Source organism: Mus pahari, chromosome 15 (genome assembly GCF_900095145.1).
Source record: "Mus pahari chromosome 15, PAHARI_EIJ_v1.1, whole genome shotgun sequence".
In the NCBI taxonomy this organism is placed as follows: Eukaryota; Metazoa; Chordata; class Mammalia; order Rodentia; family Muridae; genus Mus; species Mus pahari.
Window position 1 is genome coordinate 30,284,915 of NC_034604.1, and position 26,502 is coordinate 30,311,416.

At 38.7% G+C, this 26,502-nt stretch overlaps 1 protein-coding gene across 1 annotated transcript in view; it reads left to right on the top strand.

Moving 5' to 3' along the window:
• The window catches only part of Ctnna1 (catenin alpha 1), a 134,953-nt gene that overhangs the window by 11,557 nt on the left and 96,894 nt on the right, over positions 1 to 26,502 (top strand). The window contains exons 2-3 of the mRNA XM_021214540.1: positions 20,766 to 20,872; positions 22,685 to 22,880. Of these exons, the coding sequence (XP_021070199.1) occupies positions 20,768 to 20,872; positions 22,685 to 22,880 (301 nt within the window). The 5' untranslated portion in view covers positions 20,766 to 20,767. The remainder of the gene's footprint in view (positions 1 to 20,765; positions 20,873 to 22,684; positions 22,881 to 26,502) is intronic.

Sequence of the window (26,502 nt, forward strand, 5' to 3'; positions counted from 1 at the left end):
GAAAGCAGATTATATATTATGTATTTTTAGTATTAATTGGAACTTAGTATCAGGTGGCTTAGTTGTATGCTTGTGCAGTTCTTGGTTTACCTTGCTTTGGGTGACTACACAACTTTTTTTGGGATAGTATTTCAAAGAACTATGTTTCGTAGTTCATTCTTGAATCCTGGACTCAGTAGTCCTTGTTTATCCTTTGACCTCTGTGTGCTGTAGCATGCTCAGGTTCACATTTGCTAGCAATCTCTTTCCCCACTAATAACACATACATATGTAGAGAAACATATGCATACAAAAATAGAGAAGAATTGAAAAAAAATAAACAATTCAGTGGAGGAGAACACATTTTACATTCTGTATGGGGATAAAGTGGTAGTAACATGAACTAAAAAATTAGGAATTTGACCTCTTTAGCGCCTTCTGTTTCCTTTAGGGATATAGGGAGTTGAGTATTGGGCATGAGGGAGAGTCCTGCAGAGCAGCAGTGCCAGTGAGCTTGCTGAAGATGATGCTTGTGCAGCCTAGTGGTCTGCTCAGCCCTCGTGTTGGGGATCAGGACTTAACAGTGTGATAATCAGGGACAATCTGGCTGGAATTACTTAGTTTAATTTTTCTGTAAGAAAGCACAGACTGAATTAACCATTATTTAAAGTTCTCAAAGTATGTAAAAGTAACATTGTTTCATAATAAAATGTCTTTTTGTTTTTTGTTTTGTTTTGGTTAGAACTTTTTTTTTTTAAATTTATTTATTTTTATGTGAGTACACTGTCACTGTCTTCAGACACACCAGAAGAGGGCATCGGATCCCATTACAGATGGTTGTGAGCCACTATGTGGTTGCTGAGAATTGAACTCAGGACCTCTGGAAGAACAGACAGACTGCTGAGCCATCTCTCCAGCCCCTTGGTTAGAACTTTTAAATGTTCATTATTTTCTGCTTTTTTTTTTCTGCTTGCAAACTTTTTCTTGTATATGTGTGCTTCTATTCTATTTCTTTTTTTTGAGACAGGGTTTCTCTGTATAGCCCTGTCTATGTATTTCTATTTACTTGACAGAATCAAACTCACTTTTTATTTATTTATTTAACAGCCTTATCACAGCCCCCCCCCCCCATTTTTCACTCTCACTTACACCCCTATCTCCCAAACTTACTTTTTGACTGTGATTTGACTTATACTCCCTATAGGTTTGGAGTCATGCACATGGTGTAATGGAGTTCCAAAGGCAACTTTGGATTCTCTAAACATTTGTAACTAAGATTTGATCATCTGAAACAAGTAGTGTGGGTGTATAGTTTGATTTTTAAAATGTTAGCCTTTCCTTATTTTTGATTTATTAAAAGAAGAAATGGAATTGTGGAATTTATATAACTTTCATTTTTAGCATTAAAATTTATTTTTTAGATTTATTTATGTCATGTGTATGCATGTTTTGCTTGCATGTACCATGTGTGTTCCTGGTACCATCAGAAGTCAGAAAAGAGGACATAGGATCCCCTGAACTAGAGTTATAGACAGTTGTAAGTTGCTCTGTGGTGCTGGGAAATGAATCCAATCCTCTCTGTAAGAGCAACAAGTGGTCTAACCACTGAGGGCCCCATCTTAAAAAAAAGACTGAAAAGACATTCCAAAATATTTAAATTAGTGTTGGAATTTTATGATTAATCTAATTTTATCTTAGTGTTATAATTTATCTTATTTTTGAATTGCGAATTTAAAGACTAATTATTTCCTGGATTATCTAATTTTGATTTCCTGTCATTATATAAAGCTGTTTTTTCCCTTCGCCTTTTTCTGAGTTTGTATTGTTAAAATTGGCAAAATAAGTGGACTATCAAAGGTTGTCATGAAAATGTTTTATTGTTTTAGTTTATATTATTTTATTAGTATTTGACTCCAGAATTGAAGATTTGAGATGGAAACCTGAATAAGATTAGGTTCTACAGCCATGTGCTGCTTTATTAGTCAGGTTAAGCTGCAGAGTGGTCTTGAAGCTGGAAGTACTGTCCTAACTGAGGAAACACATCCAGTGTGCTCCATTTCTATCTAGTACCTGAAGGAGAGGGGCCTTTGCCAATTGGTCCACTTGCCTTGTACGGTTGGCTCCGTACATGCTTTCTTTCCAAGTAAAGATGCATTATTATCATTTACTGTACTGCACTGGGTATTTTATTATATTATATACTTCATTATTAGTTTGGGCTCTTAATCATTTATAAAATGTAGGGGCGTGAATAAGACAGATGCTGAAAAGGAGAGGTAGTTACATCACCAAGGACCAAAGTCACTTTACAGTGACTTTGAAGTGTATCTTTAAAGACCTGTCATTTTAGAGAGAAGTGGTCAAATGAAATGTGAGCTTGATCCCTTGGGAAGGGGTGAAATTCAAGGAAATGGAAGAACCCCTGGGGGAAAATTTAAACTTACTTAAGACGAGTGAAAGATAAAGGCTGTTTTCTAGGTAGTGTTATTGAGTCTAAGGAAGTGTTACACAGAATGTCAATAACATTGGGAAATATTTACTGAAATATAGACCTTCATTAAAAACCTGCCAGTGTGCAAGATGCTTTAGCTAATGACATTAGCCCGGGTAATACAGTGATAGGTGGGAGCTGTAATCTATATTGATTTTTGCTAATCTTTTTCCTTATTTCTTTTTATATGTCAGTGTTGCTAGATGAGAACTGAAGCAGCATGTGAGTTGAACATAAAAGATTATGAGCATGTACCCTTGCATCTAGGTAGAGTATTGCTTTAGTTGAATCAGAAAAGTGACGCTGGGCTAGAGAGACTCAACTGTCAATGCACCTGCCTTCAGGCAGGACGATTAGAATTCCTGGAAACCACAGAATAGGAGAGAATTAACAAAGTTGTCCCCTGTCCTTAACTTCTGTAAATAATTGTTAAGCAGGATTAGGAACAGGGTTTCTCTGTGTGGCTCTGACTGTCCTGGAACTTTCTCTTTAGACCAGGCTGGCCTTAGAACTCAGAAATCCACCTGCCTCTGCTTCCTGAGTGCTGGGCTTAAAGGCGTGCACCACCACTGTCTGGCAAGTGTTGTTTAGTTTGTTTTTAAGTGCTGGTGTACTGGTTTTGGTGGCACACACCTGAGGCACAAGACTGAGTCAGGGCTTAATGGCAATATCTTGTCTTAGAACAGACAACCGTGATTCATGTGTGTTCACAGTGACTCTTTCATGTGGCAAATTCTGGAGGAATCTAGAGAAGCAGGAACAACCCTTTCCATGAGATAGAGGACAGGATGTGTCTTGAGTCTTTCAAGAAGATGAGTAGCTTTCCAGTTGGAAACTTCTGAGGGCGTTCTTGGCAGAGGGAAAGTGAATGCAAAGAAATGCTTCCTGTTCGGCTGGGGTGAGGCTGGGAAGGCTAGTGGGCTAGTGCAGGTGAAGTGGGCTGAGTAAGGTTTTGACTTTATCCTCTGTGTTCTCCACCCAGTGACAGTGATAACAAGAGCTGCTTGTAGAAGGGCAGGGAATGTAGATTCATGGGTAACAACCCTTCCACCCACACTCTATAAGCAGTTCTGGGAATGGAGCCCAGGGCTCAGCAGCTACTAAGAAAGTGCTGTGTCACTGAGCCTAACACTGCTGGCTTATACATATACTCCAGACCAGAGATAAGATAGGCTAGAGCTTTCAGAACAGTGTGTATTTTATCAGTAGAGGGGTTATGAGGTCAGTGTTGACTGAGGTGAGAACTAGGAACGGGAGAGGAGGGAAGGGAAAAGAACCTAGAGTCTCCTTAGATATGGTTGGCCTCTAACCATAAAAATTATTTTTGTTGTTACTTTACAACTATAATTTTGCTTCTGTTAGGAATTTTAATGTAAATATTTTTTGGAGATAAGAGGTTTGCGAAATGGGTCTTGACCCACAGGTTGAGAACCACAGCCTAAATGAGAAGTCTTTTTTTTTTCCCCCCTTGGTTTTTCAAGACAGGGTTTCTCTGTGTAGCCCTGGCTGTCCTGGAACTCATTCTGTAGACCAGGCTGGCCTCAAACTCAGAAATTCGCCTGCCTCTACCTCCCAAGTGCTGGGATTAAAGGCGTGTGTCACCAGGCCCGGCAAGAAGTCTTTTAAGTCACTGGAGGCATGTCTTCCAAGGGTTTTATGGGACATTGGGGTCTCTTCCCCCATTGGCCTGTAGAATTTATTTCACCATGTTTTTCTTGGTGTGCTGCCATAGGTTCAAAGTTCTGGAGCCAACCAGTTACACACTAAAATACCTAAAATCATGAGCCAAATATATATAATCTTTTCTGGTTTTTTTTTTTTGGGACAGGGTCTCTCTGTGTAGCTCTGGTTGTCTTGGAACTCTCTGTAGACCAGGGTGGCCTCAGAGATCCATCTGCCTCTGCCTCCCGAGTGCTGGGTTTAATGGCATGCATCTCTACGCCTGACCCAAACCAATGTTTTAAAATGGAGTTGATTATCCCCAGCTGGGGGATAAAAAACGAAACAAAACAAAATGTTGATTATCTCTTGTATTTGTTACAATCATAGCAAACTGACTCTATATAGACCCTCTTCCCCTTTGGAGAGGATTTATTTTTAACATTTTATAAAATAATTGTTATAAACAATAAGAATGGAACAGTTCTAGAATATATAAGTTAGGAGGAACAAAGTTCAGAGATCTGTAATGCCTTATTATTTCTTAGGTTTTTGTTTTTGATTTGGTTGCTGTTTTACCACCCACTGTGTTTTTCAGTTGTGCTTTGGTTGCTGGAAGATTGTCTGTGTTACTCACAGCCTGAGACAACCACTTGCTTCGGAAGTGCTGTCAGACAGATTTTATTAGGCCTCTGACAGCTAGGGGCGCCTCCTTTAAGCTTTGAGAGCTTCTTGTGTAGAATGGAGACCTGCACAACCTTAACCTTACGTCTGTGTAGTAACTCTCTACCTGGAACATTTTTCTTTCCCTCTCTTCTTCCTTCTCCCCACTTTGAGACAAAGGTTTGTATAGCTCTAGCAGACCAAGAACTCTTTGTAGACCAAGAACTGGTTTTAAACTGCCTCTGCCTCTCCAGTGGTGAGGTTAAAAGCAGGTGCCACCATGCTGTGCTCTTTCCACAACTTTTGAGGGGAATTTTCAAACCTAATAGAGAAGTTGAAATAGTAAAGCATTAGTTGCTTTGCTTATTGTTGTGACAGATACCTGACAGACAGTGTAATTGTGGAAGGGCTTATTTTGACTTACAGTTTGGGAGTACAGTCAGTCATCAGATTTGCTATGTAGCACAGTTGAAGTCCCGATCTTCCTACCTCCATCTCCCAAGTGCAGGGATTTTAGACTGGTACGGGTTCTGTTTGACTGGTTCTTGGCCCTCTAAGCACCCTACCCGCTTTCATTTTTCTCCTGGTGCAGATATCCTCTCTTGTTTATGTCGTCACTGCAGTGTTTGTTTTAATATCCAGGCTTGTTCTCTTGTCTCAGCCTCTTGTGTTAGATTACAGGTGAGAGCCACCATACCTAGTTCTTTTTAGTGGTATCCACTGTTGTCTGTTCTTGGAGGTGGCACACAAATACTGGCTGAATGCATGCTGCTCAATGGTTGAATACCATTGGATTTAGATTTTGTCTTTTGCTTAGTGCTTTTTGTATGTTTCCTAATGGTTATGGCATGATATGTTTGTTTTGATTTAGCTATTCCCTTTGGTATGTATCCTAGAAAAAAATAAAAAATAAAAATAAAAATAAAAGGAAAAATATGAGTGATTGGAGTAGTTTCTTTTCTTTTTCTTTTTTTTTTTTTTTAAAGATTTATTTATTTATTATATGTAAGTACACTGTAGCTGTCTTCAGACACTCCAGAAGAGGGCGCCAGATCTCGTTAAGGATGGTTGTGAGCCACCATGTGGTTGCTGGGATTTGAACTCAGGACCTTCGGAAGAGCAGTCGGGTGCTCTTACCTGCTGAGCCATCTCACCAGCCCTTCTTTTTCTTTTTTAAATCTATTTATCTATCTATCTATCAATCAAGACAGGGTTTCTTTTTTGAGACAGCCTTGGCTGTCCTGGGCTTTGTAGACCAGGCTGTCCTCGAACTCGTAAAGATCTGCTTGCCTCTGCTCTCCCATGGGCTGGATTAAAGGCATGTGTCACTACCACCTGGCAGAATGTTTTGCTTTATTTACAATGATGATGATTATTTGTTAAGATTAAGCCAAGTTGTCATTGTTATCCTGTCATTCCTCCTTTACAATTCTGTATAATTGCAAGTGGAGTAATATCTACTTTGTGCCAGAGGATACCTGATGTAAAATAGATGCTCTGGGTTGATATGTAACACATGATGGATGACTCATTCAATTCAGTTACCCTTCTGTAGCAGAAGGGGAACTTAAAAAAAAACTTTTTAGATTTGTTTTCTATGTGTAAATATTTTCTCTGTATGTATGTGTGTATCACCTGTGTACCTAGTACCTGCAGATGTCAGAAGGCCCCAGATCTCCTGGAACTCCAGTTTTGGATGATTGTGAGCCACCACCTGAATGCTGGGGTGTGGGGGTCTGAATCCAGGTCCTCTGGAAGAGCAGTCAGTGTTCCTAAACCATCTCCAGCTCCAGGGAAACCTGAAAAGTTTATATATATATATTACTTTTGCTTATGTGTAAATGCATGTGTATACGGGGTACGTGCTTGCATTAGTGCAGGTACCTACACAGGCCAGAAGAGGGCCAGGAATAGGTTAGAACTCAAATTATAGTTCACTGTGAGCTGCTCACCATGGGTGTTAGCGTCTGAACTCTTGGTCCTCTTCGAGAACAGTGTACTCTTTCCAGCTGTATGGGCAACTTTTTGCTCTGGTTATATATAGTTTGGCTGTCAGACCTGACCGAGATGCTGCTGCTGAAATTGTAATTAGAAATATTTACTATAATTATAAGAGAATAATTTTCTTTTTATGAGGACTATCTCCATTTAAAACTTAATATTTCCTTATTGCTCCCTTAATCTCAACTAGTTTATAGTGCAGAATTGAAGATGATAGATTGGGATTTAGAGATTTAGTCAAATAAAATTTGGTTTTCAGAGTGAGTTAATTATAAGGGTTACCTTGTTTTTTGGGCAGTTACCAAGAGATTACGGAGCTGAGGTTCCTACAGCTGTGTTAAGTCTGCTTAATGCAGATACAACCTGGCACACCTATAACTGTATAGAGTAATTCACAATCCTGGATCCTGTGCACTGTGACAAGTTAATGTTGCTGTGAGTACTTTTAATTTCTAAATCTCCTCTGATTTGCATTTAAATGAACCATCCTAACATTTCATTAACATAACCTTGCTGTTTAAAAAATTGGCTCTGACTAGCATCCCAAGGATGGAAAAGACACACTTTAGGAATGATGTGACCATTGTGTTGTAAATGAACTTGTAATGTCTTGTGAGGAGGTATATAGCTCTTCTCACAAAAAGGCAGTTTGCCAACAGTCATCTCCCTTGGGTTTTAATGGAACTGTGCTGTATTTCCTTCCTTGCCTTTCCTTTCATACAGGTTGCTAGACAAGCAATTGAAGCTCTTTCTGAGTTTGTAGTGATATTTTGCGTTATAGACAAGATCACTATTTTTAAGATAATGAAGACCAAATAACTACGTTTTAGCTTTTCATTTCATTCCACTAAGTATAATTCTTCCTGGAAAAACTTAAGCTTGCTGTTTTTTTATTAATGTTGGCCAGCTCTAGCAGATTTTATAATAGATTTTGGAAAGGAGTGCTCTGTAAGTTAATTGGAAAACTAGAAGCTGCCAAGAGCTTTAAAAGTTATTTGTTTAGCGATTCTAAACAATACCATTAATTGTAAATAACCAGGAGAATATGATTAAGATGAAGGCAGGAACTTTTTCTTGGTAGGTTTGTGAATATTTTCAAATGGGTTGCATAAATTCAGTTCAGCTTGTACTGCTGTGCCCTGTACAAAGTACTTTGCTAGCATCTTATGGAATATAAAAATGTATGACTATTGTTGCCTTTAAATTTAACCACTGACCATTTCCTAAAACTTTAATCCTAAAACATGGAACATAGATTAAGCTTGAGAAAATTAAGTTTAATAAAACAATTCAAAGGCTGTTAAGTCAGTGGGTCTTAAGCTGTGGGTTTTGACCTCTTGGGGTCCCATATCCTTCATATCAAATATTTATATTATGATTCATAACAGTAGCAAAGTTATAGTTATGAAGTAGCAATAAAAATAATTTTATGATTATATTATAATACAGTTCTGCAACATGAGGTACTGTATTTAAGGGTTGCAGCATTAGGAAGGTTGAGAACCACTGACATTAGTGAAAGACCCTGTTGCTGCCACATATCTTGCTTGTAAGATGCAGTTTGAACTGGAAGCTTACTCCCTGTTGGCTATGTTTTATAGTGGTGAGAGGTTCTACCTGTGTAGGCTAGTAGAGGAGAAAAAGTGGTTTTAATTAGATGTGAATCTTACTGCAATAACAACTGGCCAAGAAAGATCTGCTCTTTTGTGTAATAGTGGTGTGACTGTTATGGGGGTAATCAGTCGTCTTCTGATAGGATATAGGCCTACTCCACAGGGGGAAACCCATGTACAGTATTGTAAACTTGGTCAAAAATATGGGTTGGGAAGTCATAGGCACTAATGAGGAACTTAATACAGTTTAGTTAGATTGATGTAGTGTCAGTTAAGTATCTTTTAAATGTCTTTGGGGGCTGGAGAGATGACTCAGTGATTAAGAATGCATATTACTCGTGCAGAGAGCCCACATTTGGTTCCCACACCCAAATCAGTCAGTAGACATGTAACTGCAGCTCTAGGGGAAGGGATGTGTAGGAAGGAGGGGTTGTCAGGGATGGGAAGTAAAAATAATTAGGATGCATTTTATACACATGTGAACATTTTAAAGAACTAATTTAATAGTAAAAAAACCACTTTGATTACAGGAATCAAAGGATGTAGAATATGAAATTTAACATCTTTAAAATAAAAAAATGTATTTTTATTTTATAATTTTATGTGTATGAGTGTTTTAAAGGCTTAGATTTTTCAAAGCCTATTTTGTTTAGGGTTCTCAAGTGCTTCACCCTCCTTTCTAGCCCACCGACCGGAGGTAGGGGAGAAAGATGGTTAATAAGACCAAGGGAGTTGTGGACCTGCTTAGAAGTAGTTCTTAGCCGGGTGGTGGTGGCGCACTCGGGAGGCAGAGGCAGGCGGATTTCTGAGTTCGAGGCCAGCCTGGTCTACAGAGTGGGTTTCCAGGACAGCCAGGACTGCACAGAGAAACCCTGTCTCGGAAAAAAAAAACCCAAAAAACCAAAAAACAAAAACCCACCTTTAGAAGTAGTTCTTTGGGGGCTATTCCAAGCTTTGTTGTCAGGATATCAACAGTCCAGTCCAATAGCAAACAACAAACATGAATAAGTAGCAGCAGCTTAATCCAGCAGAGACCTCACTGCTCTGGCGAATTAGCAAGAGTCGGTGGAAGCAGCAAGAATCAGCCAGTACATTGTGTTGCAAGGCATTAGCAATGCAAGAGTGTCCTCTCACTGTCTGTGGGGTTATATTTATATTCTTTCTAAACATCACATACCCTTTGAAGCGTTTGCTTCGGCAAAAGCATCATGCCCTCTCATGTGTCTGCTTCAGCAAAACACCCTCTCACAAGGCAGTTTGTAGAAAAACATCACATGACACAACTGAGTTTCCAAAGAAACCAGAAATTTCTACTTCAGTGTTTGCTCTATGTGCACACATACATGGAGTACCTGGGTGTAGGCTTAGATTATTTCAAAGCCTTCTTTAACAAGGGTTCTTAATCTAGCTCACCGTCCAGAGGTAGGGGAGAAAAGTTGGTAAATAGGACAGGGGGTTGTGGACCTGTTTAGAAGTAGTTCTTTGGGGGAAATCCAGTCTCCATTTGTCTGGATACCAGCAGTCCTTTTCTGTAGTGTCAGGTTACCAACAGTTTAAAAGAATCACCAGACACAGATCAGCAGTGGCAGCACAGCCAGGCCTCTGCAGAATTAACATGAGTCCGTGGGAGTGACTAGGACCTACTGAATATACAGTAACTCAAACAAAACAACCTTAAATTTCTAATAGTGTATAATAAAAACAAGACAACCTTAAATTCCTATCAGTATACAATGATTCAAACAAAACAACCTTAAGTTCTATCAATACACAATAATTCAAATAAAACAACCTTAAATTTCTGTCAATATACAAAAAAACCAAAACAACCTTAAATTTCTGTCAGTGTATAATAAAAACAAAACCTTAAATTTCTATCAATGTACAACAATTTAAACCTACCATCCTAGATGATAACAACCGTAGCATATCAAACAACCAAACTGTCCATTCCAATGTAAGGGGTTTGAGGTGACAGTCTTCTTATAATTGCTTCATGCTGAATTGGGGTGAAGAATTCCTGTTTGGAGCCTAAGGGGCAAAATGATTAATCCCTAGCATGTATATAGCAGATGTGGATCCCAAACAACTAAAGTGGGGGCTATCCCAAAAGGTGCTGCCTATACATGGGATGTGTTCTTTTAGTTGGGCTGGCTGCCTTGTCTGGCCTGAGTGGGAGAGGATGCTCCTAGCCTTACAGAGACTTGAAGTGCCAGGTGGGGGAATACCCAGGGGGACCCCCATATGCACAGAGGAGAAGGGGATGGCGGAAAGGGTTGTGGGAGGGAGTGACCAGGAGGGGAGCAATGCACGATGTAAAGTGAATAAGTTAAAAAAAGTTAAATAAAAAATAGTTAATAAGAGGAAAACAAAATCTAGCTGTAGCATTTGTTGCCCAGTCTCTGTGTGGTTGATCATTTTGGCCAGCCCTTTGAAGTTGATGTGCATGCATATTTTTGAGAAATCAGTAACTCAGACAGTCTGTGAAAGTGAATCACCTGGGCCATTTGCTTTGTGAAGACATTGATGTCTCAGCTGATAAGAGGTTCCCCTGGTCAGATTCTAATCTTTCTAAGTTTTGTTGGTAACCATATTTTCTCATCCCCTGTAGATAAATAAGCATAACCATGACCCCGTCTTAAAAGTATTGCAAGTTTCTGTTCCAATGTTAACACGTTTTTATAGTATATTGGTTGGCTTAGTTCTCATGTTTTGTTTGTTTGTTTGTTTGTTTTTTGTTTTTTGTTTTTTTCTCGTTAACCCAGTGTCTCTCAGCTGCCATTGTTCCTTTTCACTAACATTAAGAAAATGTAGAGTTAACAAGGCATTATTTAATCTGTTCCTGAGGGGTTTTATTCTCCCTTTTTGTTTAATAAGTATCTCTTCTAAGGTATGATTGGCTCTTTCTATTAGTGGGATTGTGTGGTATATCAGTAACATGCTTTATATTGTAATATATAAAGAATTATTTCATTTTATTGGATACATATGAGGGACCATTACCAGTGTAGGTATCCCCATAATTGCCATTATTTCCAATAAGTGTATAATAACACAGTCAGCCTTTTCAGAACTTAAAGCAGTTGCCAATTTACACCCTGAGTATGTATTAGTAGTATGGTGTATATACCTTAGCTTTCCAAATTCTGCAAAATGGAAAATATCCATCTGCTAAATGTCATTTCTTTTGGTACCTCTAGGGTTACTACCAGTAGGTAACAGAATTTGATTGTATAGAGAACAAGTAGGACTTTTTCTTTTTTTTAATTTCTTTAGCTTGTTGCCAAGTGATGGAAATTCTTTAAGCCTCTCCCATTAATATGATATTTTTTTCATGAAATTTTGAGGCTTATAACACGTTTCCTATTAGTAATGGTCAATTTTATCATTTCCTTGAGCTAATGGACCTGGCAAACCTATAGAAGACCAAATATGAGTAATATATAATGGATACTTTCACTTCTGATGGCCTGTTGTAATTGTATACATAATGAGGTTAATTCTGAGTTATCAGGTACAAATTCAGCAGTCTCTATATCCATGTAAGTTTCTTTCTGCATATAAAGAATCAGTGATTATATTAAGAGATTCAGGATAATCTAGTAATATAAGGATTTCATACAATTCTGACTTTTGAATTGAGGCATATGGACTTTTTTGAGTACCTTGCTTATTTTGTCTGATTTACAACCTGCCCTCCCCATCTTGTTTGCATCAGTGTAAAGTGTTGGTGTCACTGGAATTGGTGTTCCCTTTATGATATGTGGAAGACTCCAGTTAGTTTTGTTTTTTTTTTTTTTTTTTTAATGAACTGCATACATTTGCCTTTTGGATATTTGTTATAAAATTTGCCCAAGTAATTACTACAAGCTCTTTGCCAGTCTTCATTGATCTCCATAATGACATAATCTCAGCATTTGTAAGAGATACTATAGTTTTGTCTGCATTTATTCCTGACAATTAGCATAATCTTATTCTACCATTTATAATTAACTCAGAAATCTTTTGTATATATGACTTCAATTTTTTAAATTTGTTTATGAGCTAGGAAAATCCATTCCATAATACTGTCTTCTCTTTGCATAATGAGACAGCCCAGTAGGAGAATGAATTGAAGGCAAAATGACCAAAATACAAGCAAGTTTAGAATCAATTTGATTACATATGCATCTTGCAGTCTTAGTTCTACAAGAATTAATTCTTTTTCTGCTTCAGCTATTAAGATATCTTGGACTGTTTAAATTTGAATCTTCTTGTAATGTTTGAAACAAATTACTTAACTCATATGTACTTAATCCAATTGAAGGCCTCAGCCAGTTAATAATGCCCATTAACATTTGAAAATCAGGAACAAAATACCCATGAAAATCCTTTCATAGGATTTTTATATAGGTACAGAGACAAAATTTAGAGCTAAGATGAAAGGATGGACTATCCAGAGACTACCCCATCCGGGGATCCATCCCATCATCAGCCACCAAACCCAGACACTATTGCACATGCCAGCAAGATTCTGCTGAAGGGACCCTGATATAGTGGCCTCTTGTGAGGCTATGCCAGTGCCTGGCAAACACAGAAGTGGATGCTGGATGCTCACAGTCAGCTATTGGATGGAATGCAGGGCCCCCAATGGAGGAGCTAGAGAAAGTACCCAAGGAGCTGAAGGGGGCTGCAACCCTTCAACAATATGAACTAACCAATACCCCCTGAGCTTGTGTCTCTAGTTGCATATGTAGCATTGAGAAGAGAGGCCCCTTGGTCTTGCAAACTTTATATGACCCAGCACAGGGGAATGCTAGGGCCAAGAAATGGGAGTGGGTGGGTAGGGGAGCAGGGGTGGGGGAGGGTATAGGGAACTTTTGGGATAGCATTTGAAATGTAAATAAAGAAAATATCTAATAAAAAAAACACATTTGAAAATCATTAAGTGTTTCAGTTGGTCCTTACAGATCTGTACCTCTTGTGGTGGAATTTTTTGCTGATTGATTTTATAACCCAAATAACTAAATGAACCTCCCCTTTCTATTTTTTCTGTAGCAATCTTTAGCCCCCAGCATGGCAGAATTCTTTGTGTTATCTTAAACATATTCTCTAAAACATTTTTATCAGAATCAGCCAACAGAATAACATCCATATAATGATAAAATGATAGATCAAGGGAATTGCTTACGACATAAAGTTGGATTATTTAACATTCCCTGTGCAAGTACCTTCCAGTGGTATCTCTTTAGCGGATGACTATTATTCAAAGTAGGAACTGAGAAAGCAAACCTTTCCTTAGCCTGCTCAAAAGCAATTTTTCAAGTCAGTATAGGCCATGATGTTGGCCTATAAAAGATTATAAAGGAGTCCAGGTTGTAAAGGATCCATTGGTTGAATTACCTTGTTAATTGCTTTTGAATCTGTTATCCTCCTCCATTTTCCTAATCTATTTTTTACATCAAACATGGGGGGTAGACTCTTTTATATGTTGAGCCTCCAGCTGTTCTTTACCAGTTGTTCAAGTGCCTGCAATTTTTCTTTTGTTATGGTCCACTGCTCTTGCCATACAGGTCTGTTTGCTAACCATTTTAGGGGCAAGGCTGTTGGTTTGTCATCAGTGGCCCCTTTTATACATTTGGAAATTTGATTCCTGTGATATCTTGTTTTTGGATCATGAGCATAGTTTGTGATTTTCCTCGAACCCTGTATCAATATCTTCCCAAGGAGCATCTACCATATCACACTCAATTTCCTCATTTGCTGTTCCTGGAATTGCAGGAATATTAATTTGTGTGCCCCATTGCTATAAAGGATCCAAAGATCCCTTCCCCATAAATTTATGGGTATATCAGCTATATAAGTTTCAGCTTCCCTTTTTGCCTTTCTGTTCCCACACAGTTAATCCATCAGACACTTCAACTTATTCCTGATAATTTATCACTTGTATAAACTGTGGCCTTCTGAAGTAGCCAATCTGGATTCTAAGACTTTTGGGAAAGAATACTAACATAGCTCCTCTATCTACCAAGCCTTCTATGTCAATGCCATTCATTTACATCATTAACTTGGGTCTCTGATCATTAACCGTTGTTTGCCAGAACACACATTTTTCTGTACTCCCAAAAGCTCCTGTCCTTTCTACTGGAGCAGCCTTGCCCTTAATGTAAAAAAAAAAAAACAACAACAGTTGAGCAGTCCTATTCTCTGCATCAATTTGCATCTCTTTTCTTACATATGCCATGATTCTAATTTCTTCTTTGCTATCCTCATCTACTATACCTGGATGCACAATAAGTCCTTGAGAAGTTAACCCACTGCTCCCAAGATTATTCCCACTGTTTCTGAGGGTACCAGTGGGTAGCTTATAACATTCAACTTTTGGGGATAAGGGAAAGAGGCATAACTGAGGCCAGATCCAAACCTGCACTCCCTTCTGTATAGCATGTATAAATAAGATAAGAAATACTTAGTTTTGGTTTTCTTTCCTGCTTGTTACTTTCTGGCTGACCAAAGGAAGACAACTTGTATTGTTTACTGTGGGACCTGGAGCTGACAGGCCCCCTGCTCGTTTCCTGAGAGCAGGAGATTACCTCATGTGTCCCTCTTGGACTGGCAATCCTTTGACCAATATTTGCCCTTACCCAATACCCAGGAAACCTTTGTAGTTTATAACAGTCAGAACCTGCTTGTTCTTTTCTTTGAATACTATGTTCCCTAGAGTCAGTGTACCTGTTATTTTGAGCTCTGAATCTTCTAGCCTTAAATCTCTTTGGAAATGGCCAAGCTCACCATAATTAAAGCATCAGGTATTGATTTCTAAGACGTCTAGCTATTCATTGCCCTATGATATTAGCATGATGCTCCCAAAAACCAATATCAGTTGTCTCTCTTACCCATTTGTCTGTTGGGGCTCCTCATTTTTTCAGTCTGATTGCTTTCTGATGAATACATTCAGTATTTATGTTTTCAGAGGCCAGTATTTCTATCAATGACTGTCTGGTTCAGGGTCTGATAAGGCTATTTACAGCTGGGCCCGATCTCTGTAAGAAATCTGTGAATGCTTCTACAGGTCCATGTATTACCTTCATAAATAAAGTAGATTTTCCCCTCCTGGCCCCTCAATTATATCCCAGGCTCTTAAAGCTGCAAGACAACATTGTTTAATTATGCCATCAGCAGATTGGATTTGTTCTTGTAAATCAGCATAAAGCCCTTCACTATGCAGTTTGTCTTTAGTAACATTTATCCTTTTTGCTATATTCTATTGTTCTATTTGTGACTTGCACCTCCACCACGACACCATTGTAATTGTTGTCCAGCTTACAGAACAGCTACACCAATCTCTTCCAATCTTGGGGGATAACCTTATTCTACATAGCCCAAGTATTTAGCATTTCTTTAAGTAATGGAGAGTACAAGCTATATAACACCATAGCCTCTTTAACCACTTGAGTTCTAGCATTTCTGTTGGATGCCAGGTCAGCTCATTATAGGCAGTACCAGGATCATTAGCAGGCTTGTGCTGCATAAAGACTGGGAAGGCCGAAGGTGCCTGTGAAGGGCTGAGCAAATCCTCTAGTGGTGCGCTGGACTGTATACTATCTCATGGTACCTGTACCGAGCCCCTAGTCAAGGAGATGCTCTGGGTACCTCCAGTGAAAGTGCATGGAGCCGGGCAAGGTAGCAGTTTACTTTCTAGCCTATTTAGCTTTTTAAAGGTTTATTATTTTATTTATGAGAGCTGTAGCTGTTTTCAGACACACTGGAAGAGAGAGGGCGTTGGATCCCATTACACATGGTTGTGAGCCTCCATGTGGTTGCTGGGAATGGAACTTAGGACCCCTGGAAGAGAGCAGTCAGTGGTCTAAACCGCTGAGCCATCTCTCCAGCTTCCTAGCCCTTCTCCTTTCCGTTGTGTGGTACATTCCTGGTCTCCGACATCAAGCTTGGACACTGTTGTTCTCCCACTGGCTTAGCACTTCTACTTCAAAGTGCTTAGCTAACTCCGCAATCTTATCTAACATAAGAGAATTGTCAGTTTTACCTCCAATCTTTTTAAAAAAGACTTTGTTTTGTTTTGTTTTTTTAAAAAAACCAGGAAATAAAATTAAAAAACTTCCTTCCAGGAACAAGGCTTTTGCTGCTATTTTGCCAACTTTTTTTTTTTTTTTTTTTTTTGAGACAGTTTCTCTGTGTAGTCTTGACTGTCCTGGAACTCACTTTGTAGACCAGGCTGGCCTTGAACTCAGAAATCTGCCTGCCTCTGCCTCCCAAGTGCTGGGATTAAAGGTGTGCACCCACCACACCTGGCTTATTTTGCCAACCTTAAGGAACATTGCTAACCACGCATAACCTGACCTTTCCTCTAGCACATTAGAAGAATTACCCATTATGTCTAAGCTGTGATGGGTGTCATCTGTAGGCTTAGATTTCTCAAAACCTACTTTAATAAGGGCTCTCAAATGCCCCTCCCCTTGTTCTAGCCCACTGTCCAAAGGTATGGAAGAAAAGAAGATAAATAGAATAAGGGGATGTGTACCTTTTAGAAGTAATTTTTCAGGATACTAGCAGTCCAGTTATGTACTGTCAGGATACCAACAGTCCAGTTCAGAAGAGTTACCAACAGTTAAGTTTGGGGATTTCAAATAAAAATTTGTATGTTTGGTTCCTCTTAAATTCAGGTCATTTGAAGTAACTCTGTGATAATTGCTTGGAGTTGATCAGTTGGACACAAGCTTTTCAGTTGGTCTTTTCTGTAGGTCGGTTTGTCCATCTTCCACCTGGGGAGGCCAGGTGTCATTTTGATTTATTGTTGCATTTATAGTTTGTCAGTTGTTGTATTTTTGAAAGTAGCAGAGCCTTAACTTCTCCCCGCCCCCTCGTTTTTTTTTTTTTTTTTTTTTTTTTTTTTTTTTTTTTTTTTTTTAGATTTATTTATGCCCTGGCTGTTCTGGAACTCACTCTGTAGACCAGGCTGGCCTTGAACTCAGAAATCTGCCTGCCTCTGCCTCCCGAGTGCTGGGATTAAAGGTGTGCCACCACTGTCCAGCCTTAACTTCCTCAATGGAGCTCGCTTTTAACACGTGGGAAGCCCTAGGGCTCTGAAGCCTCAGCTCCAGGAAAGTAAAAGATTCAGAAGGCTTTTTGTTGTTTTGGGATAGGGTTTCATTCTGTAGCTAAAGCTGGATTCAACTGAGTGTCTAGGATGGCCTTGAGATGATCCTCCTGCCTCAACCAAGTGTTGATATTACAGACATAGACCACCATTTCCATCTTGTTAAAATAATTTAATTTGGGGGCACTTGCTGCTTTTCCAGAGGATTTTGGTTTGGTTCTGGTAAACATATGGCAACTCACTCAGTTTTAGGAAAGCTGATGGTCTCTTCTGGCTTTATAGGCACTCTGTATGTGTGTGGTACACATACATACATGAAAACAAAATAAAACATAAAAATAAACCTTTAATTAATTTCACTGTAGGTGTAGTGGGGCAAGATGTCTAATCCCAGCACTGCAGAGGCAGAGACAGGTAGATCTGTGTGAGTTCCAGGCCAGCCAAGGCTATGTAGTGAGACTCTGTCTCAAATAAAATAAATCCTGAAACACTGAAGCTTCTTTTCTTTTTGTTTTCCCTGTGTCTAGAAAATTTTTTATATCAGAAAAATATTAGAAGAGATTCTTTGGGAAAATGAGGCAGTGTTAGTAGTAGAGCTTTTTCAGAGCTTCGCCTAGTGCACGTCAGGCAGGCTCTGGGTTCAGTTCCAGGTACAAGCGCCGACCCCTCAAAGTGAATTGTGTTGTGCTTCTCAGTAACTAGGAGTTGTTCGAAATGCCCACCTGGATTTGCTTTCCTTAATCACAGGGCCTAGTCCTCTAATCCTGAAAGGTTCTCTTATTTGTACTGGGGCAGTCTCTTTGAAATGCCAGGAAACTAGGATCCACAGGCAAATGCTTTCTTCTGAACCGTCTTATCTGTGACATTTGATGACATTTGCTTGAAGTGTTAGTGGTCTTTAACAACCTAGACCATCCCATCTTTTAAGGATTACTGACTTGTGTTTATCAGTTTAGTGGAAAAATAACCTTTCAAGACCCAAAATATGTAGACCCGGCATAATATAAGTATAGGGAACATATTGTCTGGAAACTGCATTTTGTGTTGCAAATCTACTTCTTGATTTCCAATTGCCATTATGTGATTCAGTGTTTTATTGATGCTTGGATAATTTAAAGTGAAATGATGAAAATTTGGAAATTTAACATGAATTACTATGCTTATTATAAATAATCCATTTTAAAATTTATATATTTGGTTTTCTTGACCTTTTCTCAATTTTGTGGAATGTGTCTTACTATTACTCTGGTATTTACTTAACATTAGATTGAAGTTATGTAGTTTTGTGATGTACTACAAAAATGATTTTTTAAATTAATTTTTAAATTATGATGCGCATGTGAGTGTAGGTGCCTACGGAGACTAGAGGTGTCAGGTGCAGTGGAGTTAGTTGTGAGCTGACCAACGTGGGTGCTGGGGATTGAACCTGGGTCTTCTAGAAGAGCAGTCTCTACTCTTAACTGCTGAGCTGTCCCTATAGCCCCAGAGTGGGCTAAAGGGGCAGTCCTTTAATGTCATGGGGCCAGGTGGATTTCTGATTTTGAGGTCAGCCTGATTTACATAGCAAGTTCCAGACCAGCCAGGCCTACACAGTGAGACCTTGTCTCACCCCGCCGTGCCCCCCCCAACTGTGTGTGTGTGTGTGTGTGTGTGTGTGTGTGTACACATCTGCATCTGTGGTTGTGTGCATGGGGGTGCAGAGGCATTGGTTCCGTCTGGACTGGGGTTCTTTGTAGGAATAGTAAATGCTCTTAACTGTGGAGCTGTCTTCCCGCCCCCATGCTTTAGTGTCCTTGATTCTTACATGAATCATTTATTTTTTTATTTTTTTATTTTTTTATTTTTAAAAGATTTATTTATTTATTATATGTAAGTACACTGTAGCTGTCTTCAGACACTCCAGAAGAGGGCATCAGATCTTGTTATGGATGGTTGTGAGCCACCATGTGGTTGCTGGGATTTGAACTCTGGACCTTCGGAAGAGCAGTCGGGTGCTCTTACCCACTGAGCCATCTCACCAGCCCATGAATCATTTATTACTTTGGGTGTTCCTAAAAGGTGCTTTTCCTTTTTCTTAACTTTAAACTTGTTTTAAATTTTGTGACAGGATTTTTATTCCTCAGCCCAGATTGGCCTTTAATTTGTGATCTTTCTTCCTAAGTCTTTTGAGTGCTGGGACTAACAGAGCAAGCTATATTCTTGGCCTAAATGGTGTCTTATTTAAATACATTATCCTATATTTATTAGATCTTTTGTTTGAAGAACCTTTTCCTTAATTCATATTAAGATAGACTGTACTATCCAGAGGATCACACTCTATTTTATCTAATTGAATCTATAGAAAAGCCTTTTGAAAAGGTGGTGGTTGGTAGTCTTCATGTATAAGTGAGACAAGTTCAAAGTAGTTAAAATGATGTTTAAAATGATGTGTGCTTTTGGATGCTGTTGTCCTCATTATGTTATGTAGAGAGTTTAATTTTGTTCATTATGAAAATAGCTTTTCCCCCTGAATAGTTATATAGTTCTATACTACTAGAAAACACAGTTAATAAAAAGAAAAATGTTAATACTACTTTTAATAGGTTGTTTCCAACTTTTAGACTTGACTTTGTTAAATATTTTGGTAGATGGATTTCAGCTCCCCTCTTTATATCTATCTATCTATCTATCTATCTATGTTTGTTTTCGAGCCAGGGTTTCTCTTTGTAGCCCTGGCTGTCCTGGAACTCACTCTATAAACTAGGCTGGCCTTGAACTCAGAAATCCGCCTGCTTCTGCTTCCCAAGTGCTGGGATTAAAGGTGTGTGCCACCATACCTGTGTGGATTGAAATTTCTTTCTTTTTTTTAAAATTATTATTTTGTGTGTTTTGGTGTTTTGCTTGTATGTATGCCTGTGTTAGGGCGTTGAATCACCTGGAATTGGAGTTATAGACAGTTGTGAACTGAAAACTCCAGTCCTGGAAACTGAACCTGGGGTCCTCTGGAAGAGCAGCCAGTGCTCTTAACTACTGAGTCATCTCTCCAGCCTTGATTGAGATTTCTTAATCTATAGTGAATTTGTATTGGAAAAATTTTATCAAGATTGTCTCTTCATGTAAACACAAAATTACTATGTGTAAGAGCTCATTTGCGGGTTAGTTACAGTTACTTCCTCTTGTGAATGCTGCTATACTGATAGGAAAGTCTTTGTGAGAGCTTGATAATGTATTTCACGTTTCTGTTTGATGTCTGCCTGACTTTGGGTTTTTGTTTACCTCTTAGAAATGACTGCCGTCCACACAGGCAACATAAACTTCAAATGGGACCCCAAAAGTCTGGAGATCAGGACTCTGGCTGTTGAAAGACTGTTGGAGCCTCTTGTTACACAGGTAACAATCTGAAAACAGAGTTGTTATAACATTCTCTAGCCATAGGTCTGGCCACCAAACGCTAAGGAAGGTTCTTTAGCTCAGAGTTTTAACTTGAGTTGGTTGAGTTTTAGTTAGTTTGATAGTACTTAGTTAATATGGTTACACTACTGATTGAATACTGGTACATTTCTTTATTTAATTCTACTATTGTAATTGAGACAAGGTTTTATATCACCAGACTGGCCTCAACATCCTTAGGTATATGAGGGTAGACTTCAACTCTCCTGGTCCCTGTCTCCACCTCTTGAATGCCACTTGTATTAAAAGTCATGTGCCACTATGCCTGGCTTTAATTCTTTGGATTACAGCTTCCCTTTTCTGAAATCTTACTGCTGATAGTAAAGGTTATTGGTATTATATAGTACAGACTTCTAAATATTTGTGCCTTGCAGATAACTTCACCCTCCATCAGACAGGAAATTCAAGGAAGGTGGGGCTTGATGGTTAAGGTTCTCCACTTATCTTAATGCACCCTTCGTTGTGTAGGATTGATTGGCAGGTAGTTTAGTTTGAGGGTGTAGGCTTGGTATATTCTGTTACAAATACATGTGTCATAGTGTGATGACATTTATTAACTTAGCAGCTGTATATTTTAACTCTTGGCATAGTTAATATATGTGTATATTTATACAGGAGAAGAGAGAGAAAACAAGAATGGCATTTGCTGTCTTTAAAAAAATTGCCTTCTAAGCCATAAACTAATATTTTATATGTCTATATGTAGATGTGTGGGAGTTAGTGGGATATTTGCTGTCTTGAACCCAGTATACTGTACTTTTCAGGTCTTATGTTTGGCAGATTTACACTATAATAAATCTTTAATCATCTTCAACCTACAGATCATCTGGTATATTGAACTGATTAATGATGGCTAATGTTCTGGAACTTGTAAGCATCATCACAGTAGGCTTTTATGGGCAATCTTTCGTTTCTTTATTAAGGACCTTTACTAATTAATGCTAAGATTTGCATTAATAAACTTGAGCAGACTTCAGAAGTAAGTTGTCTGAGAACATTTTGCAGACTAGTAACAATGACAAAATGTAGTCTTCTGGTAAAGCTAAATTTATTGTCCAGTCATTTCTGGAAGACTTTGACTTAAAAAAAAATGACATTCACTTATCCCCAATCATAATTTTAGTCTGTGAAGTCTCTCTAAAAACTTTATGATTACTTAAGAACTTAAGATATATATTATATTTCTTTCTTTCTTTTTTTTTTTTAAAGATTTATTTATTATATGTGAAAACACTGTAGCTGTCTTCAGACACACATCAGAAGAGGGCATCAGATCCCATTACAGATGGTTGTGAGCTATCATGTGGTTGCTGGGAATTGAACTCAGGACCTCTGGAAGAGCAATTAATGCTCTTAACACTGAGCCATCTCTCCAGCTGGCATTGTATTTCTTTCTTTTTTTTTTGTTTTTTGAGACAGGGTTTCTCTGTTTAGCCCTGGCTGTCCTGGAGCTCACTCTGTAGACCAGGCTGGCCTTGAACTCAGAAATTCACCTGCCTCTGCCTCCCGAGTGCTGGGATTAAAGGCGTGTGCCACCACGTCCGGCTGGCATTGTATTTCTTATACATTAAGAAACAAATTATTTTGGAAACTAAATATAACATAATTTTTAGAATTGTGTTATTTCATGTTTAGTAAGATCTCTAAGTGTGTCACCTAACTTACTTATGAAAGTAGAATTGCTATCTTTAAAGATACTAGTCTACTATTTTTCATTCAAAATGATTTTTTTTTTTTTAATTAAACTTCTAGGTTACAACTCTGGTAAACACCAATAGTAAAGGGCCCTCTAATAAGAAGAGGGGCCGGTCTAAGAAGGCCCATGTTTTGGCTGCATCTGTTGAACAAGCAACTGAGAATTTCTTGGAAAAGGGGGATAAAATTGCAAAAGAGAGCCAGTTTCTCAAGGAAGAGCTTGTGGTTGCTGTAGAAGATGTTCGAAAACAAGGTAGGTCAATATTTGAAGAGAGTTAGGTTTTCCTAGAAATACATTAAAAATTTAAATTTATATTTATTTATACGTGTGTCTGTGATTCTATATATGGGTGCCACGGCATGGTGTATGGAAGTCAGACAACTGTGGGAGTCTCCTTCCTCCCTCCCTCCCTCCCTCCCTCCCTCCCTCCCTCCTTCNAAAGAAAGAAAGAAAGAAAAGATATTTCTCCTTTTCTGACTTGGCCCAGGCCAAAATGCCCAGTGTATAGCATAAAGGGCAACTTTTATAAAGGGCATCTGCTAGTGAGATAGTAAGAGCACTGTTGTGAGGTGGTTCATAGATCCATGAGGAGTGTGCTACCTCAAAGGATAGAATTCTCCAGAGCAAATACAGCAGGATTCCCGGATTTACTGGTTAAGACCCTGATAGGAATACCTGCACTGGGTGTCTGGTCTTATTGCTAACATTTTGCTGCCACCTTGTGGTCATGTTTGCCATTGCAGTCCTGACAGCCCTAACTGGTCCTGTTATCCATCAATGACCTGAGCTTTGGTTAATTACTATTGAGCTGTTACAAATACAATAACATTTAAATTGTGCTTCGTAAAGGGCAAAGTGCTAAACAAATGTTAACTGTTATTAGAACTAATTATCATATGGCTTGTACTTAATCTGTAGGATTGCTGACAATAAGCTAGGGAATTCAAGACTCTGATTATCTTAGAAAAGTATTATCATAATATCTCAGTTGATATGACAATACAAACATAAGATTTGGGTATTCTTTTGTGGGTTTTTCTGCTAATAATGTTTTAATATACTGTGATAAGAAATTCAAATAAGTAATGGCCTAACAGTAGGCACCTCCCTCCCTCCCTCCCTCCCTCCCTCCCTTCCTCCCTCCGTCCTTCCCTCCTTCCTTCCTTCTTTCCTTCCTGTGAGTCTGGGGGTTGAACTCTGGTTATCAAGTGTGGCAGCAGCTCTCACTGAGCCATCTCACTGGCCCTAACTGGCTTCTTTCTCATGAGTTATTCACCAGGGGAGAGTTGGCCGCTGTGCCATGAGAACACTTACGAAGTTCTGTAGCAAGGAGGTAACGTCTGCTGCGAATGGCCAGCAGCGTACTTTTGCCAAGCATATGAATGAACTACTTTGGAGACAGATACCCATTTACATTCAAGATTCAGAAGACAGCACTCCCAACTAACCCCAAAGGATTATAAATGCTCCTTTTAAGCTACCATTCATTTTTGAATAATTAGTCAGTAGAAGAAAATATGATTTCCTTTCCCTAGGTTTTCAGTGGTCTGAAGCCTAACCTGACTTGTCTTAGGTTAGCAATTAAATAATTACTTATTTAAGGAATGCCTAGTTGGTATCTATGGAAACACTTGGCTCCTTAAGGGACTGTAAGATGTGTTTGTTCTGGATTAATGTTGACTACTTTTGATTAGATAGGGGTTTCTATTTTTTTTTTTTTTTTTTTTTTTTGTAGAGGGCCAGCTAGTATTTTAGTTTTACTGGCCATTGAGTCTCTGTTGAAGCTACTTAGCCATGCTGAAAGCATGCTATTGAGAATACATACACAAATGTGCACGGTATGATCTGATAAAACTTAAAAAAGTAGAGGTATGCTGTTTTGATATACAAAATCTAGTTTGCTAATTTTTTTTTTTTTTTTTTTTTTTTTTTTTTTTTTTTTTTGAGACAGGGCTGTCCTGGAACTCACTTTGTAGACCAGGCTGGCCTCGAACTCAGAAATCCACCTGCCTCTGCCTCTCAAGTGCTGGGATTAAAGGCATGCGCCACCACGCCCGGCAGTAAGAAGTATTTGTTTCTGTGAGTTTCAAGTCAGGTTTCTGTGTTTGGGGTTTATGTGTGCCCTGTGCTTTCTATGCAACCATAATTTTTTTAAAGATGTATTTATTTATGTATGAATGCTCTATCTGTATGTACACCTGCATTCAAGAAGAGGGCATCAGATCACATTACAGATGGTTGTGAGCCACCATGTGGTTGTTGGGAATTGAACTCAGGACCTCTGGAAGAGCAGCAAGTGCTCATAACTGCTTAGCCCCTATGCAACCATAAGAATGAATGCATAGTTTTATATAATTTTTTATATGAATAATATGTATGAAAATTTGGGTATCTTAAAATACCATCATAAATGCTTTAAGTGTATCAGAAACATCCACATTCATAAAACTCAAGGCCATTTTCTTTCAAGGTAATGAAATGAGCCTCCCAAGAACTGTCCATGGGAGCCAGTTATCAGTTTCACAGCATCTAAACTCATGTGATTTAGGGTCACATCCTAATGACAATCTGCTTAAACTAATTGCTGAGCCTTATACAGGCTGATGTATATTGCTACTTTTTGTATGTGCCCTTCTTGTTTAGGGGGTACACATCCATATGTCCAATCTTTGATTAGGTCAATGAAGTGTTTTCTAATTCTTATATTAATAATTAATCAGATTGCCCTCCCCTTCCCAGTCTCTAGCAGGGCAGTTTACTTTATAGTTTGGTGGTCTTTTCTGTGCTACCCAACATGGTACCTGGTCTGTGGTTGATAGGTATTGTGTTTTAGGATAATTAGCTATTTCCTAAAGAGTATGATGTGAGAAAGAAAAGTTCCTTTCTCACATTTTAAGTGTATTTACAAATATGAATGCTTTCATGTAGGTGAAGAATCATAAAAAGCTGATATAGTGCACACTGTATCATCCTTTCAGAGTTTGTAGTATATTATTAAGGTTGTGTAGCTGTGGTTGCTATCTTAAGTCCAGAGCATTTCTGTCACCCCCAAAGACACCTTGTACTCATCATAAGTCACTGATGTCTTTGGCACACAGTAGGATCTTGCTACCTACCTCAGGCTTGCCCAGGACACTGGATCATTTTGCCTGTTTCCCAAATATTTGAATTATAATCATGTGCCATCATGATATGTATTTTAAAAGTTCACAAAGAGGAGGGCTACCTCTGGTTATTTGAAGTATATTTTACAAGTCCTTGAATAGTAAGAGTTCTGATTAGAAAAAGAAAGCACTTAGCTGGCTTAAGGGATGCCAGACAGATGAGATGAGTTAAGTGATCAGAAAATGGGAAGTTTAGAAAACAGAACCAGTGCTGTCAAATTGGAAGTAAGGGGATGAGGAAGAGTTTCTGCATTAGTTGCTCTGTCCCGTTGCTCTAAGAGAATACCTGACAGATGCAGCATAAGGAAGTTACTTTGGCTCAAAGTTGTAGGGGATACATGCACACTGTCCAGCATGGTGAGGAAGATCTGAAGGCAGGAAGAGGAGCTAGCTGTTCACATTGTACCTCCACCTCCACTCTAGAAGCAGAGAGTTAGGAATACTTGTGCCTAGCTTGTTTTCTCCTATTTATCAGTCCAGTCCCCACCCATTAAATAGTATTGTCCACATTTAGGGTAGGTCTTTCTCAGTTAACATAATCTAGATAATTACACATAGATATGCTCAGAAAATTGTTTCCATAACTCTAAATCTGAAGAATTTGGCAATCAAGATAACTATTAGACACACATTGGAATAGGATTTTACTTGATGGTTGTTATGGGGCTTGCCTCTAATCTTACCTCTTAGAAAGCATGAGCAGGAAGATT